Source organism: Coregonus lavaretus (assembly GCF_964263955.1).
Source record: "Coregonus lavaretus genome assembly, chromosome: 14".
NCBI classification, from domain to species: domain Eukaryota; kingdom Metazoa; phylum Chordata; class Actinopteri; order Salmoniformes; family Salmonidae; genus Coregonus; species Coregonus lavaretus.
This window is the reverse complement of record NC_140001.1, coordinates 38,023,332-38,043,122: the sequence shown is the minus strand read 5'-3', so window position 1 is coordinate 38,043,122 and position 19,791 is coordinate 38,023,332. Positions and strand designations below refer to the sequence as shown.

The 19,791-nt window shown below is 42.5% G+C and overlaps 1 protein-coding gene across 1 annotated transcript in view; it reads left to right on the top strand.

Moving 5' to 3' along the window:
• Positions 1-19,791, top strand: part of aopep (aminopeptidase O (putative)) — a gene marked incomplete at its 5' end in the record, with an annotated part of 117,424 nt that overhangs the window by 55,322 nt on the left and 42,311 nt on the right. Inside the window, 5 exons of the mRNA XM_084176991.1 lie at positions 1,301-1,403; positions 1,564-1,671; positions 8,213-8,256; positions 9,063-9,168; positions 18,668-18,730. Of these exons, the coding sequence (XP_084033117.1) occupies positions 1,301-1,403; positions 1,564-1,671; positions 8,213-8,256; positions 9,063-9,168; positions 18,668-18,730 (424 nt within the window). The remainder of the gene's footprint in view (positions 1-1,300; positions 1,404-1,563; positions 1,672-8,212; positions 8,257-9,062; positions 9,169-18,667; positions 18,731-19,791) is intronic.

Sequence of the window (19,791 nt, the reverse complement as noted above, 5' to 3'; positions counted from 1 at the left end):
TTACATCCAGAGCCAGACAGAGCACAGGAATCACTTTGTTTGTTGTATTGTTTTTGTGTGTGTATTCCCACATGAAAAAATACTATAGTTTACTATAGTAGAATTACTGTAGTATTACTATAGATAAATTGAAGTGTTTTTGCGGACTGTAGTGGTTTTGCGGACTGTAGTATACTGTAGTATTTACTAGAGTGTTTTTGAATATATTACTGTAGTATACTATAGTGTTTTAGTTTTATTATCTTTGAGGAAACCTACTGGAGAAATACTAAAAGAGCACATTTTCTATAAGCTGTAGGAGGTATAGAACTGGGGTCTGACCGGATAGTTCAGAGTTTCTGCTCTTTCTATAACCTGTAGGAACACAATATATGGTCTATACTTGGCATGTATGTTTCTCACTTATGGGTGGCACAAATTGGGATATGGGGGAGGGGAATGGGCAGGATATATGCAAATTTAAATGCTGTAGTATTACTATAGTTAAAAATCTGTAGTGTTTTTACGGACATAACTGTGCCATTTACTGTAGTGTTTTTGCAGACTGTAGTATACCGTAGGATTTATTATAGTATTCTACAGTATCTTACAAGATTCTACAGTAAGGACTGCACATGATCGAGGGATACTTCAATGTGTAGTATTGTATTCTACAGTATACTACAGTTTGCTATAGAATTCTATAGTAAGTACTGTAGGATTCTATAGTAAACTGTAGTATTTTTTCATGTGAGCTGTCTGTGTGTGTGTGTGTGTTTCATTGTTTTGTGTGTGTGTGTCTTCTGTGTGCGTGCATGTGCATGCGAGCGTGTGGGTGTGCGTGTGTGTTCTCATGAAGGCAGAGCTCAGTGAGTCTTGAGCAGTAAAGTCCAAGCGTAGCGGGGTGAGGTCGTATAAACACTATAGAATGCCATTATAAATCTGGATGTGATTTGTGGCCTGCCTTTAGCACAATGGCAGCCTGTTTAATGTACAGGACCAATGAGAGGGGTTACACTGCTGGACTATTCCTTTTAACTTCCTCATCTATTGGAAAAGGAGCCCACTTTACATTTCAAAACGGTCATACCATAGTAATGTCTATTGAAAGAAAGAAATAGGAGCAGGGAAAGTAGTACACCACTGACTGTCCTGTCTGGTTGTCTGTGTGACTGTCTGTCTGGCTGTCTGTGTGTCTGTCTGTCTGACTGTTCCGTCTGGCTGTCTGTGTGTGTGTCTGTTTGTCTGGCTGTCAGTGTGTCTGTCTCGCTGTCTAGCTGTCAGTGTCTGTCTGACTGTCTGTCTGACTGTCTGTGTGCAGGCCCAACATGGAGAGAACAGGCCAGGTCAGTGAGTCTGGGTCGTCCCTGGTCAAACATGCCCTCAACCCTGAGAAAACCTTCATGCAAGTCCACTACCTCAAGGTAAAGAGAAAGAACACACAATAGGACCAGTGTGACAGTAGCTGGCAGTAGCTTATCAGATACTGTAGGTGTCTGTCTCCCATCTCTTTAGGTTTGTATTTGTTTGGTGTTTGATGTCCCCTCCTGCTCTGATGGATACTGTGTGTGTTTTCTGTTCCAGGGCTACTTCCTCCTCAGGTTCCTGGCCAGTAAAGTAGGACAAGAACGCTTCCTCAACTTCTTTAGACTCTTTGTGAAGAAATATCATGGACAACTCATTCTCTCTCAGGTAGGTGCTACTGTGTTACTACAAACACAAAGTCCATTTCAGATGGAAAACTGTTATACCACTAAGAGAAATGCTGTTAACCTCACCTTGGAGTCAACTCTGTCTCACACAAGTTGTTAGTGGTCACTCATGAATGCAGACAGGCATTCTGCTGCACTGAAACCATTAAGGTGTCGGTTGAGGTGGTACTGAAAGGGTTAAAGCAGTCAGCATTTGAAACTCTCTCTCTATGTAAATGTTGATCCGCATGCATTACGAGTCAAGAGCTGTTGGTCCTGCTAGAACCTTATGACTGTGAGCGATCACACCTGGTCATGTGTGTGTTTTTGAGTGTGTGTCTGCACGTCTGTGTGTGTTGTTGTGTCCGTGTGTGTATGTGAGCCACCACACCTGGCCCTTGGTGCCTGCAGTAGAGGCCCCGGGGCCCCATTCATTAATGAATGTTTCATAAACACGTTCAGACCCAAAGCAGTGACCTAGGTTCACAGGCACAGAGTTATTTTAAGAACACTAATCATTATACATATACACACACACACACACATTCTATACATGCATACATACTGTACATACATACATACATACATACATACACTACCAGTCAAAAGTTTGGATACACCTACTCATTCAAGGGTTTTTCTTTATTTTTTACATTGTAGAATAATAGTGAAGACATGAAAACTATGAAATAACACATATGGAATCATGTAGTAACCAAAAAAGTGTTAAACTAATCAAAATATATTTTATATTTGAGATTCTTCAAATAGCCACCCTTTGTCTTGATGACAGTTTTGCACACTCTTGGCATTCTCTCAACCAGCTTCACCTGGAATACTTTTCCAACAGTCTTGAAGGAGTTCCCACATATGCTGAGCACTTGTTGGCTGATTTTCCTTCACTCTACGGTCCGACTCATCCCAAACCATCTCAATTGGGTTGAGGTCAGGGGATTGTGGAGGCCAGGTCATCTGAGGCAGCACTCCATCACTCTGCTTCTTGGTAAAATAGCCCTTACACAGCTGCAATTTCTGAGGCTGGTAACTCTAATGAACTTGTCCTCTGCAGCAGAGGTTACTCTGGGTCTTCCATTCCTGTGGTGGTCCTCATGAGAGCCAGTTTCATCCTAGCACTTGATGGTTTTTGCGACTCCACTTGAAGAAACTTTCAAAGTACTTGAAATGTTCTGTATTGACTGACCTTCATGTCTTAAAGTAATGATGGACTGTCATTTCTCTTTGCTTATTTGAGCTGTTCTTGCCATAATATGAACTTGGTCTTTTACCAAATAGGGCTATCTTCTGTATACCCCCCCCCCCCCCATACTACCTCATGTGAAGCTGGTTGAGAGAATGCCAAGACTGTACAAAGTATGAAAATGTATGCACTGGATAAAAGCGTCTGCTAAATGACTTAAATGTAAAGCTGTCATCAAGGCAATTTGAAGAATTTGATTTGTTTAACACTTTTTTGGTTACTACATGATTCCATATGTGTTATTTCATAGCTTTGATGTCTTCACTATTATTCTACAATGTAAAAATAAAGAAAAACCCTTGAATGAGTAGGTGTGTCCAAACTTTTGACTGGTACTGTACATACATACAGTGAGGGAAAAAAGTATTTGATCCCCTGCTGATTTTGTACGTTTGCCCACTGACAAAGACATGATCAGTCTATAATTTTAATGGTAGGTTTATTTGAACAGTGAGAGACAGAATAACAACAACAAAAATCCAGAAAAACGCATGTCAAAAATGTTAAAAATTAATTTGCATTTTAATGAGGGAAATAAGTATTTGACCCCTCTGCAAAACATGACTTAGTACTTGGTGGCAAAACCCTTGTTGGCAATCACAGAGGTCAGCCGTTTCTTGTAGTTGGCCACCAGGTTTGCACACATCTCAGGAGGGATTTTGTCCCACTCCTCTTTGCAGATCTTCTCCAAGTCATTAAGGTTTCGAGGCTGACGTTTGGCAACTCGAACCTTCAGCTCCCTCCACAGATTTTCTATGGGATTAAGGTCTGGAGACTGGCTAGGCCACTCCAGGACCTTAATGTGCTTCTTCTTGAGCCACTCCTTTGTTGCCTTGGCCGTGTGTTTTGGGTCATTGTCATGCTGGAATACCCATCCACGACCCATTTTCAATGCCCTGGCTGAGGGAAGGAGGTTCTCACCCAAGATTTGACGGTACATGGCCCCGTCCATCGTCCCTTTGATGCGGTGAAGTTGTCCTGTCCCCTTAGCAGAAAAACACCCCCAAAGCATAATGTTTCCACCTCCATGTTTGACGGTGGGGATGGTGTTCTTGCGGTCATAGGCAGCATTCCTCCTCCTCCAAACACGGCGAGTTGAGTTGATGCCAAAGAGCTCGATTTTGGTCTCATCTGACCACAACACTTTCACCCAGTTCTCCTCTGAATCATTTAGATGTTCATTGGCAAACTTCAGACGGCCCTGTATATGTGCTTTCTTGAGCAGGGGGACCTTGTGGGTGCTGCAGGATTTCAGTCCTTCACGGCGTAGTGTGTTACCAATTGTTTTCTTGGTGACTATGGTCCCAGCTGCCTTGAGATCATTGACAAGATCCTCCTGTGTAGTTCTGGGCTGATTCCTCACCGTTCTCATGATGATTGCAACTCCACGAGGTGAGATCTTGCATGGAGCCCCAGGCCGAGGGAGATTGACAGTCCTTTTGTGTTTCTTCCATTTGCGAATAATCGCACCAACTGTTGTCACCTTCTCACCAAGCTGCTTGGCGATGGTCTTGTAGCCCATTCCAGCCTTGTGTAGGTCTACAATCTTGTCCCTGACATCCTTGGAGAGCTCTTTGGTCTTGGCCATGGTGGACAGTTTGGAATCTGATTGATTGATTGCTTCTGTGGACAGATGTCTTTTATACAGGTAACAAGCTGAGATTAGGAGCACTCCCTTTAAGAGTGTGCTCCTAATCTCAGTTTATTACCTGTATAAAAGACACCTGGGAGCCAGAAATCTTTCTGATTGAGAGGGGGTCAAATACTTATTTCCCTCATTAAAATCAAATCAATTTATATATAACATTTTTGACATGCGTTTTTCTGGATTTTTGTTGTTGTTATTCTGTCTCTCACTGTTCAAATAAACCTACCATTAAAATTATAGACTGATCATTTCTTTGTCAGTGGGCAAACGTACAAAATCAGCAGGGGATAAAATACTTTTTTCCCTCACTGTACATGCATACATACAGTTGAAGTTGGAAGTTTACATACACCTTAGCCAAATACATTTAAACTCAGTTTTTCACAATTCCTGACATTTAATCCTAGTAAAAATGCCCTGTCTTAGGTCAGTTAGGATCACCACTTTATTATAAGAATGTGAAATGTCAGAATAATAGTAGAGAGAATGATTTTTTTCAGCTTTTATTTTTTTCATCACATTCCCAGTGGGTCAGAAGTTTGCATACACTCAATTAGTATTTGGTAGAATTGCCTTTAAATTGTTTAACTTGGGTCAAACGTTTCCCACAATAAGATTGGGTGAATTTTGGCCCATTCCTCCTGACAGAGCTGGTGTAACTGAGTCAGGTTTGTAGGCCTCCTTGCTCGCCCATGCTTTTACAGTTCTGCCCACACATTTTCTATATGATTGAGGTCAGGGCTTTGTGATGGCTTTGTGATGGCTACCTTGACTTTGATGTCCTTAAGCCATTTTGCCACAACTTTGGAAGTATGCTTGGGGTCATTGTCCATTTGCGACCAAGCTTTAACTTCCTGACTGATGTCTTGAGATGTTGCTTCAATATATCCACATCATTTTCCTTCCTCATGATGCCATCTATTCTGTGTAGTGCACCAGTCCCTCCTGCAGCAAAGCACCCCCACAGCATGATGCTGCCACCCCCGTGCTTCACGGTTGGGATGGTGTTCTTCGGCTTGCAAGCGTTCCCCTTTTTCCTCCAAACATAACGATGGTCATTATGGCCAAACAGTTATATTTTTGTTTCATCAGACCAGAGGACATTTCTCAACAAAGTATGATCTTTGTCCCCATGTGCAGTTGCAAACCGTAGTCTGGCTTTTTTATGGCGGTTTTGGAGCATTGGCTTCTTCCTTGCTGAGCGGCCTTTCAGGTTATGTCGATATAGGACTCATTTTGCTGTGGATATAGATACTTTTGTACCTGTTTCCTTCAGCATCTTCACAAGGTCCTTTGCTGTTGTTCTAGGATTGATTTGCACTTTTCACACCAAAGTGCGTTCATCTCTGGGAGACAGAATGCGTCTCCTTCCTGACGGTATGACGGCTGCGTGGTCCCATTGTGTTTATACTTGCGTATTATTGTTTGTACTGATGAACTTGGTACCTTCAGGCGTTTGGAAATTGCTCCCAAGGATGAACCAGACTTGTGGAGGTCAATTTTTTTTTTGTCTGAGGTCTTGGCTGATTTCTTTTGATTTTCTCATGATGTCAAGCAAAGAGGCACTGAGTTTGATGGTAGGCCTTGAAATACATCCACAGGTACACCTCCAATTGACTCAAATGATGTCAATTAGCCTATCAGAAGCTTCTAAAGCCATGACATCATTTTCTGGAATTTTCCAAGCTGTTTAAAGGCACAGTCAACTTAGTGTATGTAAACTTCTGACCCACTGGAATTGTGATAATAGTGAATTATAAGTGAAATAATCTGTCTGTAAACAATTGGTGGAAAAATTACTTGTGGAAGTAAGTAAACCGATTTGCCAAAACTATAGTTTGTTAAAAAGAAATTTGTGGATTGGTTGAAAAACGACTTGCCAAAACTATAGTTTGTTAACAAGAAATTTGTGGAGTGGTTGAAAAACAAGTTTTAATGTATGTAAACTTCCGACTTCAACTGTACATACATACAGTGGGGAAAAAAGTATTTAGTCAGCCACCAATTGTGCATGTTCTCCCACTTAAAAAGATGAGAGAGGCCTGTAATTTTCATCATGGGTACACGTCAACTATGACAGACAAAATGAGATTTTTTTTCTTCAGAAAATCACATTGTAGGATTTTTTATGAATTTATTTGCAAATTATGGTGGAAAATAAGTATTTGGTCACCTACAAACAAGCAAGATTTCTGGCTCTCACAGACCTGTAACTTCTTCTTTAAGAGGCTCCTCTGTCCTCCACTCGTTACCTGTATTAATGGCACCTGTTTGAACTTGTTATCAGTATAAAAGACACCTGTCCACAACCTCAAACAGTCACACTCCAAACTCCACTATGGCCAAGACCAAAGAGCTGTCAAAGGACACCAGAAACAAAATTGTAGACCTGCACCAGGCTGGGAAGACTGAATATGCAATAGGTAAGCAGCTTGGTTTGAAGAAATCAACTGTGGGAGCAATTATTAGGAAATGGAAGACATACAAGACCACTGATAATCTCCCTCGATCTGGGGCTCCACGCAAGATCTCACCCTGTGGGGTCAAAATGATCACAAGAACTGTGAGCAAAAATCCCAGAACCACACGGGGGGACCTAGTGAATGACCTGCAGAGAGCTGGGATCAAAGTAACAAAGGCTACCATCAGTAACACACTACGCCACCAGGGACTCAAATCCTGCAGTGCCAGACGTGTCCCCCTGTTTAAGCCAGTACAAGTCCAGGCCCGTCTGAAGTTTGCTAGAGTGCATTTGGATGATCCAGAAGAGGATTGGGAGAATATCATATGGTCAGATGAAACCAAAATAGAACTTTTTGGTAAAAACTCAACTCGTCGTGTTTGGAGGACAAAGAATGCTGAGTTGCATCCAAAGAACACCATACCTACTGTGAAGCATGGGGGTGTAAACATCATGCTTTGGGGCTGTTTTTCCGCAAAGGGACCAGGACGACTGATCCGTGTAAAGGAAAGAATGAATGGGGCCATGTATCGTGAGATTTTGAGTGAAAACCTCCTTCCATCAGCAAGGGCATTGAAGATGAAACGTGGCTGGGTCTTTCAGCATGACAATGATCCCAAACACACCGGCCGGGCAACAAAGGAGTGGCTTCGTAAGAAGCATTTCAAGGTCCTGGAGTGGCCTAGCCAGTCTCCAGATCTCAACCCCATAGAAAATCTTTGGAGGGAGTTGAAAGTCCGTGTTGCCCAGCGACAGCCCCAAAACATCACTGCTCTAGAGGAGATCTGCATGGAGGAATGGGCCAAAATACCAGCAACAGTGTGTGAAAACCTTGTGAAGACTTACAGAAAACATTTGACCTGTGTCATTGCCAACAAAGGGTATATAACAAAGTATTGAGAAACTTTTGTTATTGACCAAATACTTATTTTCCACCATAATTTGCAAATAAATTCATAAAAAATCCTACAATGTGATTTTCTGGAAAAAAAATTCTCATTTTGTCTGTCATAGTTGACGTGTACCTATGATGAAAATTACAGGCCTCTCTCATCTTTTTAAGTGGGAGAACATGCACAATTGGTGGCTGACTAAATACTTTTTTCCCCCACTGTACATACTGTTAAATACATACACTGAACTACATGCAATTAATCATTCATGTTTTGGTTCAGGATTTCTTGCAAATGCTTCTGGAGACCTTTCCTGACATGGAGAGGTAAGTGGATATTAGTAATTCATAAACTGACAACTGTAAACCCAGATCCACTAATGTTTACTGAGCGGTGAAAAGAGAACTGCTCTCTCTTGCTCTGCTATCTCTTTCCTCTCTTCTCATCTCACTCCCTCTCTTTCTCTCCTCCTTCGTTTATTGTCTCTCTCCTCTCTATTCAATCTTTCTCTCGTTGCCTCTCCCTCACTACAAATTAGCTGTCCCTCCCTTTATTTCACTCTCTTTCTATCTTCTCACTCCCTTTCTCCCCCTCCTCCCTCCCCCCTCCTTCCTCCTCCCTCCCCCCTCCTCCCTCCTCTCAGAGCGTGTCTTCTCCCTGCCTGTGCTGTAGCCTATGTCCAGAGCAGATTGATTAAATTAAAGTGAGAGTTGGAGGGAGAGTTAGGGACGGTCAATATTTGTGTCTGCTACTTCTGACTGTAAACACCACGGACTGAAAGAGACTGAGACAGGCTTAGGAGACTTGTGTGTGCTTGCATGTGTGCGTGCATATGCATGCATACGTGTGTATTTGCGTGCGTCTGTGTGTGTGTGCATAAATGTGCCTGAATTTCCCCTTTTGTACTACAGATGTGGGATCTTAATTTGAGCCAGTTTGCTACAGTAGGAAACGAATCCTGCAGCAACAGGACATTTGAATTATTTTGTGGATTATAATTAATGGACGTTTTTGTAGGGGTCAAATTAAGATCCTACATCTGTATTTGAAGGTGTTGCCCTAAATATTTTGGACATTACGATAACTATTTTCCCAGGATGATGTTCTATCATTGTGTCTTAGGTAATAACAGTGGTTACATTAACAATAATAATTATGTTCTGCCATTGTGTTCCAGACAAGGCCTCACCCTTGAAGCTATTTATGCAGACTGGCTGGATCGACCAGGAATTCCTAAGGTAAGCTGCATGGTTGGAACGTACTGAATGCAGTTAGACTGGCCAGAAAATGCCTAGTATATTGATGTGTAGGTTGGACTGTAAACCTATTCCTTTTTTGGTTCAAGTTTTTTTATTATTACAAGACAGAGAGTTGGCAGACAGAAACACCAGGCAGACACCAACCAGTTCAAGCTTAACAACTATGTGTTTTTCATTACAATAAAAACATTGTGGAATACCAATACATTATTGAAAATGTGATGCACAAGGTTTGAATTTGAGAGCACACACACACTACCCTCTCTCTCTCTCTCTCTCTCTCTCTCTCTCTCTCTCTCTCTCTCTCTCTCTCTCTCTCTCTCTCTCTCTTTCTCTCTCTCTCCCTCCCTCCCTCTCTTTCTATTTCTCTCTCTCTCTCTACTTCTTGGTGTTCAAATAAAGTATTTTGCTCTATCAGCAGAGTCACATGACTAATTTCTCTTGCATTAACACAAGTGGATATGAATGGTGCTATGTTTCTCTCTTCATTAGGAGGTCCTAGTGCACAGATACCATTTAAAACTTGAAAACTCTCAGCTGTCTGCTAGCCACAGCCCTCCCACTCCCCCGACTACCTCACAATCTATCAACGACTACTCCTACTGTAATCACCATGGTAACTGATTTTAATTACCTTGTGGTGTTCCGCTGTCTGGCAACCTTCACCTCCTGGAATATTCACTGGGATGATGTCATCATCCCAACCTCGGAATGAGTGACGGTTTGATGTGTCGGTAACAATGGCAGCACTTGGATCAATCGAACCCTTTTAGATAGTCCTTTTTCGTTCCTTGACTTGGTCCATTACTGTTAAGGTTAATAATACATTGAACTTGAACATGGCTGGAAATAGAAAATGGCAGGAAACTGTTTAGAGACCTAATAATAAACAATGACATCCACACACATCCCAGAAAGGCCAAATGGAATGGGAACTGAACAGCTTTCTATTTTAGACCACTGTTAGTTTGAGAAAGCAGGCAGTTTGGGGATGATGAATCTAGGGTGGGTCATGTCACTTCAAATCAAATTTCAAATCAAATTTCAATAAGGGCCCTCCAGTCACCAGAGCATTGAAATGACTGTTCTTATCTGATGCATTGTGTTTATATTTCCCCTATCTAGGGTTGCAAAATTGCAGCAACTTTCCCAAAATTCACGTTTCTCGGAAATTCCAGTTGGAATATGCCTGGAATCAGGAGGAAATAAACAGGAAGTCCTTAAATCCTCCGTCAAGGATCATTTTGGGAAAGTTTCAGACATTTTGCAACCCTACAACTTTGATCAGATGTGAAAGCTGTTAGCAGTGTGTTTGTGAAGGGAAAGGGAACTCACCTCATCCAATGTGTAGTATTGTGTTTTCCATGAGCGCTAACTAACCCTTATGTGGCCGGCTACTTAGTTTACATTTTACATTTTAGTCATTTAGCAGACGCTCTTATCCAGAGCGACTTACAGTTAGTGAGTGCATACATTTTCATACTGGCCCCCCGTGGGAATCGAACCCACAACCCTGGCGTTGCAAGCGCCATGCTCTACCAACTGAGCTACATGGGACTGTAGTTGATATTAATGGGGTGCAAATCAAATGCCGCCAAATGCGATTTTGTATGACAAAACCATTGTGGGTGGCAAGTCATAGCACCTCCATAAATGGCTACTTTTTCATTACACTGGCTATTTCAGATTTTCGGGAACACACGATTCTACCTGATTTATGCACAGCAGCCATTTTGTACCATAAGGCTCACTACACAGCGCTTAAATGTCTAGTATGTATGTGTTTGAGCTTGTACCGTGCATCTCTACAACCTCAAAGAGTGTGTTTCTTTGAGCACTTGGAGTGCTTTTACAAGTGGGGCCTATAATGCAATGAAGGGATTGAGGGCCAATTCCTTTCCCTGTGTAACTCAGTTCCTTTCCCTGTGTGTCTGGGTGTGTGTGTGTGTGTGTGTGTGTGTGTGTGTGTGTGTGTGTGTGTGTGTGTGTGTGTGTGTGTGTGTGTGTGTGTGTGTGTGTGTGTGTGTGTGTGTGTGTGTGTGTGTGTGTGTGTGTGTGTGTGTGTGTGTGTGTGTGTGTGTGTGTGTGTGTGTGTGTGTGTGTGTGTGTGTGTGTGTGTGTGTGTGTGTGTGTGTGTGTGTGTGTGTGTGTGTGTGTGTGTGTGTGTGTGTGTGTGTGTGTGTGTGTGTGTGTGTGTGTGTGTGTGTGTGTGTGTGTGTGTGTGTGTGTGTGTGTGTGTGTGTGTGTGTGTGTGTGTGGGTGTGTGTGTGTGTGTGTGGGTGTGTGTGTGTGTGTGTGTGTGTGTGGGTGCGTGCGTGTGGGTGCGTGCGTGCATGTGTGCGTGTGTGGGTGTGTGCATGCGTGCGTAGAAGCCTTGCTATGCAGGGAATGGCAGCAGTGATCTAGGCTGTTAAACAGCTATGTCTGGTATCCTTCAACACAATGGCACTTTACTGCCTCAACGCTCACTACATTCTACACTATTCTGTTCAATTCAAATGGGCTTTATTGGCATTGGAAACATATTTGCATTGCCAAAGCAAGTGAAAAAACTACACAACAACGACAAAAAACAACAAAGTGACTTAAACTAAACAAACATTACACACACAAAAAGTTTCAAGAGAAACAATGTTTAAAATATAATATTATTAGCGGTTAAAAATGTATTATAAACTGGATGGTTCGAGCCCTGAATGCTGATTGGCTGACAGCCGTGGTATATCAGACAATTTTGTTATTTTTATAATAGCAATAAGGCACCTCTGGGGTTCATGATATACAGTGGGGGAAAAAAGTATTTAGTCAGCCACCAATTGTGCAAGTTCTCCCACTTAAAAAGATGAGAGAGGCCTGTAATTTTCATCATAGGTACACGTCAACTATGACAGACAAAATGAGAAAAAGAAATCCAGAAAATCACATTGTAGGATTTTTAATGAATTTATTTGCAAATTATGGTGGAAAATAAGTATTTGGTCAATAACAAAAGTTTCTCAATACTTTGTTATATACCCTTTGTTGGCAATGAAACAGGTCAAATGTTTTCTGTAAGTCTTCACAAGGTTTTCACACACTGTTGCTGGTATTTTGGCCCATTCCTCCATGCAGATCTCCTCTAGAGCAGTGATGTTTTGGGGCTGTCGCTGGGCAACACGGACTTTCAACTCCCTCCAAAGATTTTCTATGGGGTTGAGATCTGGAGACTGGCTAGGCCACTCCAGGACCTTGAAATGCTTCTTACGAAGCCACTCCTTCGTTGCCCGGGCGGTGTGTTTGGGATCATTGTCATGCTGAAAGACCCAGCCACGTTTCATCTTCAATGCCCTTGCTGATGGAAGGAGGTTTTCACTCAAAATCTCACGATACATGGCCCCATTCATTCTTTCCTTTACACGGATCAGTCGTCCTGGTCCCTTTGCAGAAAAACAGCCCCAAAGCATGATGTTTCCACCCCCATTCTTCACAGTAGGTATGGTGTTCTTTGGATGCAACTCACCATTCTTTGTCCTCCAAACACGACGAGTTTAGTTTTTACCAAAAAGTTCTATTTTGGTTTCATCTGACCATATGATATTCTCCCAATCCTCTTCTGGATCATCCAAATGCACTCTAGCAATCTTCAGACAGGCCTGGACATGTACTGGCTTAAGAAGGGGGACACGTCTGGCACTGCAGGATTTGAGTCCCTGGCGGCGTAGTGTGTTACTGATGGTAGGCTTTGTTACTTTGGTCCCAGCTCTCTGCAGGTCATTCACTAGGTCCCCCTGTGTGGTTCTGGGATTTTTGCTCACCGTTCTTGTGATCATTTTGACCCCACGGGGTGAGATCTTGCGTGGAGCCCCAGATCGAGGGAGATTATCAGTGGTCTTGTATGTCTTCCATTTCCTAATAATTGCTCCCACAGTTGATTTCTTCAAACCAAGCTGCTTACCTATTGCAGATTCAGTCTTCCCAGCCTGGTGCAGGTCTACAATTTTGTTTCTGGTGTCCTTTGACAGCTCTTTGGTCTTGGCCATAGTGGAGTTTGGAGTGTGACTGTTTGAGGTTGTGGACAGGTGTCTTTTATACTGATAACAAGTTCAAACAGGTGCCATTAATACAGGTAACGAGTTGAGGACAGAGGAGCCTCTTAAAGAAGAAGTTACAGGTCTGTGAGAGCCAGAAATCTTGCTTGTTTGTAGGTGACCAAATACTTTTTTCCCCCACTGTATGGCCAATATACCACGACTGTCTGTCTCTCGTTCTGTCTCTCTCTGTTTCTCTCTCTGTTTCTCTCTCTAGCTCTCTCTCTCTCTCTCTCTCTCTCTCACTCTCTCTCCCCAAACATGCATAAAAACACACACAAGGGCAAAACACACTAACACATAAGACCAGATTCATTCATATACACCCACATAAACACACAAACACACTCACAGACAACTTTAGTATTGAACCAACTCTCACCAGAATCTGAGGGAATGTTGACAGCTGCATCGCTGCTAGAGCATACCGCTGTGTGTGTGTGTGTGTGTTTGTTTTTGTGTGTCTGCATGTGTGTGTGTGTTTTTGTAAATATGATCCTATAGATGCTAGCATCACCACCTAGTTATTACCCTTTTAGCTTGTGTTTACCTAGGCTATGTGTTTGTCTGTGTTGCTAGCCCCTCCTCTTTCTCTCTCTCTCTCTCTCTCTCTCTCTCTCTCTCTCTCTCTCTCTCTCTCTCTCTCTCTCTCTCTCAATTCAATTCAAAGGGCCAGTGAAATAGATAATAAACAAAAGTGAAATAAACAATAAAAAATGTACAGTAAACAGTACACTCACATAGCCAGTCTTCTCTTGAGAGCCTGGTCTGCCTACGGCAACCTCTCTCAATAGCAAGGCGATGCTCACTGAGTCTGTACATAGTCAAAGCTTTCCTTAATTTTGGGTCAGTCACGGTGGTCAGTTATTCTGCCATTGTGTACTCTCTGTTTAGAGCCAAATAGCATTCTAGTTTTCTGTTTTTTTGTTAATCCTTTCCAATGTGTCAAGTAATTATCTTTTTATTTTCTCATGATTTGGTTGTGTTGAATTGTGTTGCTGTCCTCGGGCTATGTGGGGTCTGTTTGTGTTTGTGAGCAGAGCCCCAGGATCAGCTTGCTTAGGGAACTCTTCTCCAGGTGATGGCTTTGTTATGGAAGGTTTGGGAATCGCTTCCTTTTAGGTGGTTGTAGAATTTAACTGCACTTTTTTGGATTTTGATCATTAGAGGGTATCGGCCTAATTCTGCTCTGCATGCATTATTTGGTGTTTAACTGAGGATGTTTTTGCAGAATTCTGCATGCAGAGTCTCAATTTGGTATTTGTCCCATTTTGTGAATTCTTGGTTGGTGAATGGACCCCAGACCTCACAACTATAAAGGGCAATGGATTCTATGACTGATTCAAGTATTTTTATCCAGATCCTAATTGGTATGTTGAATGTTATGTTCCTTTTGATGGCATAGATGGCCCTTCTGGCCTTGTCTCTCAGATCGTTCACAGCTTTTTGGCGGTTACCTGTGGCGCTGATGTTTAGGTCGAGGTATGTATAGTTTTTTAATGTGCTCTAGGGCAATGGTGTCTAGATGGAATTTGTATTTGTGGTCCTGGCAATTGGACCTTTTTTGGAACACTATTGTTTTTATCTTGCTGATTTACTGTCAGGGCCTAGAAGATCTAGGTGCTGCGGTAGGCCGTCCTTGGTTGGGTACAGAAGCACCAGATCATCAGCAAACAGTAGACATTTGACTTCAGATTCTAGCAGGGTGAGGCCAGGTGCTGCAGACTGTTCTAGTGCCCTCACCAATTAGTTGATATACAGTGAGGGAAAAAAGTATTTGATCCCCTGCTGATTTTGTACGTTTGCCCACTGACAAAGAAATGATCAGTCTATAATTTTAATGGTAGGTTTATTTGAACAGTGAGAGACAGAATAACAACAAAAAAATCCAGAAAAACGCATGTCAAAAATGTTATAAATTGTTTTGCATTTTAATGAGGGAAATAAGTATTTGACCCCCTCTCAATCAGAAAGATTTCTGGCTCCCAGGTGTCTTTTATACAGGTAACAAGCTGAGATTAGGAGCACACTCTTAAAGGGAGTGCTCCTAATCTCAGTTTGTTACCTGTATAAAAGACACCTGTCCACAGAAGCAATCAATCAATCAGATTCCAAACTCTCCACCATGGCCAAGACCAAAGAGCTCTCCAAGGATGTCAGGGACAAGATTGTAGACCTACACAAGGCTGGAATGGGCTACAAGACCATCGCCAAGCAGCTTCGTGAGAAGGTGACAACAGTTGGTGCAATTATTCGCAAATGGAAGAAACACAAAATAACTGTCATTCTCCCTCGGCCTGGGGCTCCATGCAAGATCTCACCTCGTGAAGTTGCAATGATGATGAGAACGGTGAGGAATCAGCCCAGAACTACACGGGAGGATCTTGTCAATGATCTCAAGCCAGCTGGGACCATAGTCACCAAAAAACAATTGGTAACACACTACGCCGTGAAGGACTGAAATCCTGCAGCGCCCGCAAGGTCCCCCTGCTCAAGAAAGCACATATACAGGGCCGTCTGAAGTTTGCCAATGAACATCTGAATGATTCAGAGGAGAACTGGGTGAAAGTGTTGTGGTCAGATGAAACCAAAATGGAGCTCTTTGGCATCAACTCAACTCGCCGTGTTTGGAGGAGGAGGAATGCTGCCTATGACCCCAAGAACACCATCCCCACCGTCAAACATGGAGGTGGAAACATTATGCTTTGGGGGTGTTTTTCTGCTAAGGGCACAGGACAACTTCACCGCATCAAAGGGACGATGGACGGGGCCATGTACCGTCAAATCTTGGGTGAGAACCTCCTTCCCTCAGCCAGGGCATTGAAAATGGGTCAGGGATGGGTATTCCAGCATGACAATGACCCAAAACACACGGCCAAGAAGCACATTAAGGTCCTGGAGTAGCCTAGCCAGTCTCCAGACCTTAATCCCATAGAAAATCTGTGGAGGGAGCTGAAGGTTTGAGTTGCCAAACGTCAGCCTCGAAACCATAATGACTTGGAGAAGATCTGCAAAGAGGTGTGGAACAAAATCCCTCCTGAGATGTGTGCAAACCTGGTGGCCAACTACAAGAAACGTCTGACCTCTGTGATTGCCAACAAGGGTTTTGCCACCAAGTACTAAGTCATGTTTTGCAGAGGGGTCAAATACTTATTTCCCTCATTAAAATGCAAATCAATTTATAACATTTTTGACATGCGTTTTTCTGGATATTATTGTTGTTATTCTGTCTCTCACTGTTCAAATAAACCTACCATTAAAATTATAGACTGATCATGTCTTTGTCAGTGGGCAAATGTACAAAATCAGCAGGGGATCAAATACTTTTTTCCCTCACTGTATATGTTGAAAAGGGTGGGGCTCAAGCTGCATCCCTGTCTCACCCCACGGCCCTGTGGAAAGAAATGTGTGTATTTTTCCCAATTTTAACTGCACACTTGTTGTTTCTGTACATGGATTTTATAATGTATGTTTTTCCCCCAACACCGCTTTCCTTCAATTTGTATAGCAGACCCTCATGCCAAATTGAGTCAAAAGCTTTTTTTAAATCAACAAAGCATGAGACAACTTTGCCTTTGTTTTGGTTTATTTTTTGTCAATTAGGGGGTGCAGGGTGAATACGTGGTCTGTCGTATGGTAATTTGGTTTAAAAAAAACAATTTGACATTTTCTCACTACATTGTTTTCACTGAGGAAATGTATGAGTCTACTGTTAATGATAATGCAGAGGATTTTCCCAAGGTTTCTGTTTGACGCATATCCCACGATAGTTATTGGGGTCAAATTTGTCTCCACTTTTGTGGATTGGGGTGATCAGTCCTTGGTTCCAAATATTGGGGAAGATGCCAGAGCTGAGGATGATGTTAAAGAGTTTAAGCATAGCCAATTGGAATTTGTGGTCTGTATATTTTATCATTTCATTGAGGATACCATCAACACCACAGGCCTTTTTGGGTTGGAGGGTTTGTATTTTGTGCTGTAGTTCATTCAATGTAATTGGAGAATCCAGTGTGTTCTGGTAGTCTTTAATAGTTTATTCTAAGATTTGTATTTGATCATGTATATGTTTTTGCTGTTTGTTCTTTGTTCTTTGTTAAAGAGCCAAAAAGATTGGAGAAGTGGTTTATCCATACCTCTCTGTTTTGGATAGATAGCTTTTCGTGTTGTTGTTGGTTTAGTGTTCCAATTTTCCCAGAAGTGGTTAGATTCTATGTATTCCTCAATTACATTGAGCTGATTTCTGACGTGCTGTTCCTTCTTTTTCCGTAGTGTATTTCTGTATTGTTTTAGTGATTCACCATAGAGAAGGCGTAGGCTCAGGTTTTCTGGGTTTCTATGTTTTTGGTTGGATAGGTTTCTCAATTTCTTTCTTGCGTTTTTGCATTCTTCATCAAACCATTTGTCATTGTTGTTCATTTTCTTAGGTTGTCTGCTTGACATTTTTAGATTTGATAGGACTCTCTCACTCTCTCTCTGTACACACTGTAGTGTTTGATTATACACTTCTCTCTCAGATCTGTTAGTCACACACATAGCCTCTCTCTTCTCTCTTTACCCCCTCCCTCTCTCTCTCGCTCTACTCTCATCTTTCTCCTTCCTCATCTCTCTCCACATTATCATTCTCACCGTTTCTCTCTCCCTTGTCATTGCTCTGATGTTGTTGTGTTTCAAAGTTGAACAGTGGCTTGGGTCAAAGCTTTAATAAGGTTAAGTGCTGTGTTTGTGTGTATGTGTGTGTGTGTGTGTGTGTATGTGTGTATGTGTGTATGTGTGTGTGTGTGTGTGTGTGTTTGTGTGTGCGTGCATGCATATGTGCCTTCATGCATGCGTCTGTTTGTGTGCGCGCTTTACCTGCACACTTTGCGTGTGTGTGGGCGTACAAGAGATTGTGACTTAGTCCTGTGTGACGCTCTAAACGCTGCTTTTGTTAATGAGGGGATTTTTCCTCTCCTCCACCTTCTGTTCTTCTTCTTCCCCCCTCTTTCTCTTTCTTCCTCTTATTCTCCACCCCCTCCAAGCTCTCACTCCTTTCTAACATCCTTCAAAGTCAAGCAGTGAGTTTCCGTCAGAAAGAAACAAGTGATCTTGCTCTCTCCCTCCCCTTCCCTCTCTCTCTCCCCCTCCCCTTCTCTCTCCTCCCTCCCCTTCTCTCTCCTCCCTCCCCTTCCCCTTCTCTCTCCTCCCTCCCCTTCCCCTTCCCTCTCTCTCTCCTCCCTCCCCTTCTCTCTCCTCCCTCCCCTTCCCTCTCTCTCTCTCCTCCCTCCCCTTCCCTCTCTCTCTCCCTCTCTCTCTTGCCCTCTGCTCAACATTCCTTTTTCTCCTGTTCGATCTCTCTCTCTCTCTCTCTCTCTCCCTCTCTCTCTCTCTCTTTCTTTCTCTCTCTGGTTCACTCACTCTTCTCTTTCGTTCAGTGGCTGTGTGAAAGGAGTGCCGTATGGACACAGACTCGGCTGGTGGAAGAAGTCAAAGCAGAGGTAAGGACACATCTCCCTCTCTCTCTCTCTCTCTCTCTCTCTCTCTCTCTCTCTCTCTCTCTCTCTCTCTCTCTCGCTCTCTCTCTCTTTCTCTCTCACTCTCTTTCCCTCTGTCTATTGCTCTCTTTCATTCCTTCTTTCTTTCGTGTGCTTTTGAGAAGCTCACAGATATTAGGAGTTGTTTCCTCAGCTGTTTGAAATACATTCTCACTCTCTCTATTACAGCCTTTTCTCACTCTCCTTTTCTCTCTCCCACTCTCTCACTCTCTATCTCCGTCTCTCTCTCCGTGCATACATCTGTTGCGAAAGTAGGGAAGCACTGTCTGTTTATTCGTCTGTATCTTACAGACAGAGCATTCCTTACTGACAGAAAGACAAAATAACAGATATGACAAAAAAAAAGGTCTGCGTGTGTGTGCGTGTGCGCATGCAATATGAGCTATTGATAGATAAAGCTGTATTTAGGGTGATTGTCTACGGCATTGTGGTAGTATAGCCATGGCCACACTCTTTAGGGACTGTTATTGTCGTGGCAAGGACATCTCGCTGTCTGTCTCTACCTTCACCGCTGACTCGCTGTTGGGGCTTGCGTGCGAGCAGCCGTGTGTGTGTGTCTATGCAGGGTTCCAGACTAACATATTCCTCTGGTGGCACTGGTGCGACTAACTTTTTCAGTTGGTGGCACCAGCCCATGATTTGGTGGCACACATATTTCTTTTTTTCACAGCGTGACACAATAAAATACATTTCAATCATCATCTTATAAGTAATTGTAAAGTATACAATTAAGAAGTGTAATAGACTACTGAGGTGGTATTCAATAAATAAGTTGTTACTCCAACATGTCCAAGAAGGAATGGATGATTCCAAATATTTTGATATGCAACCTAATCCAAATCCAAAAATCAAATCAAATCAAATTTTATTTGCCACATGCGCCGAATACAACAGGTGTAGACCTTACAGTGAAATGCTTACTTACAGCCCTCAACCAACAATGCAGTTTTAGAAAAGGGAAAAAAAGTGTTAAGTAAAAAATAGATAAGTAAAAATTGAAAAAT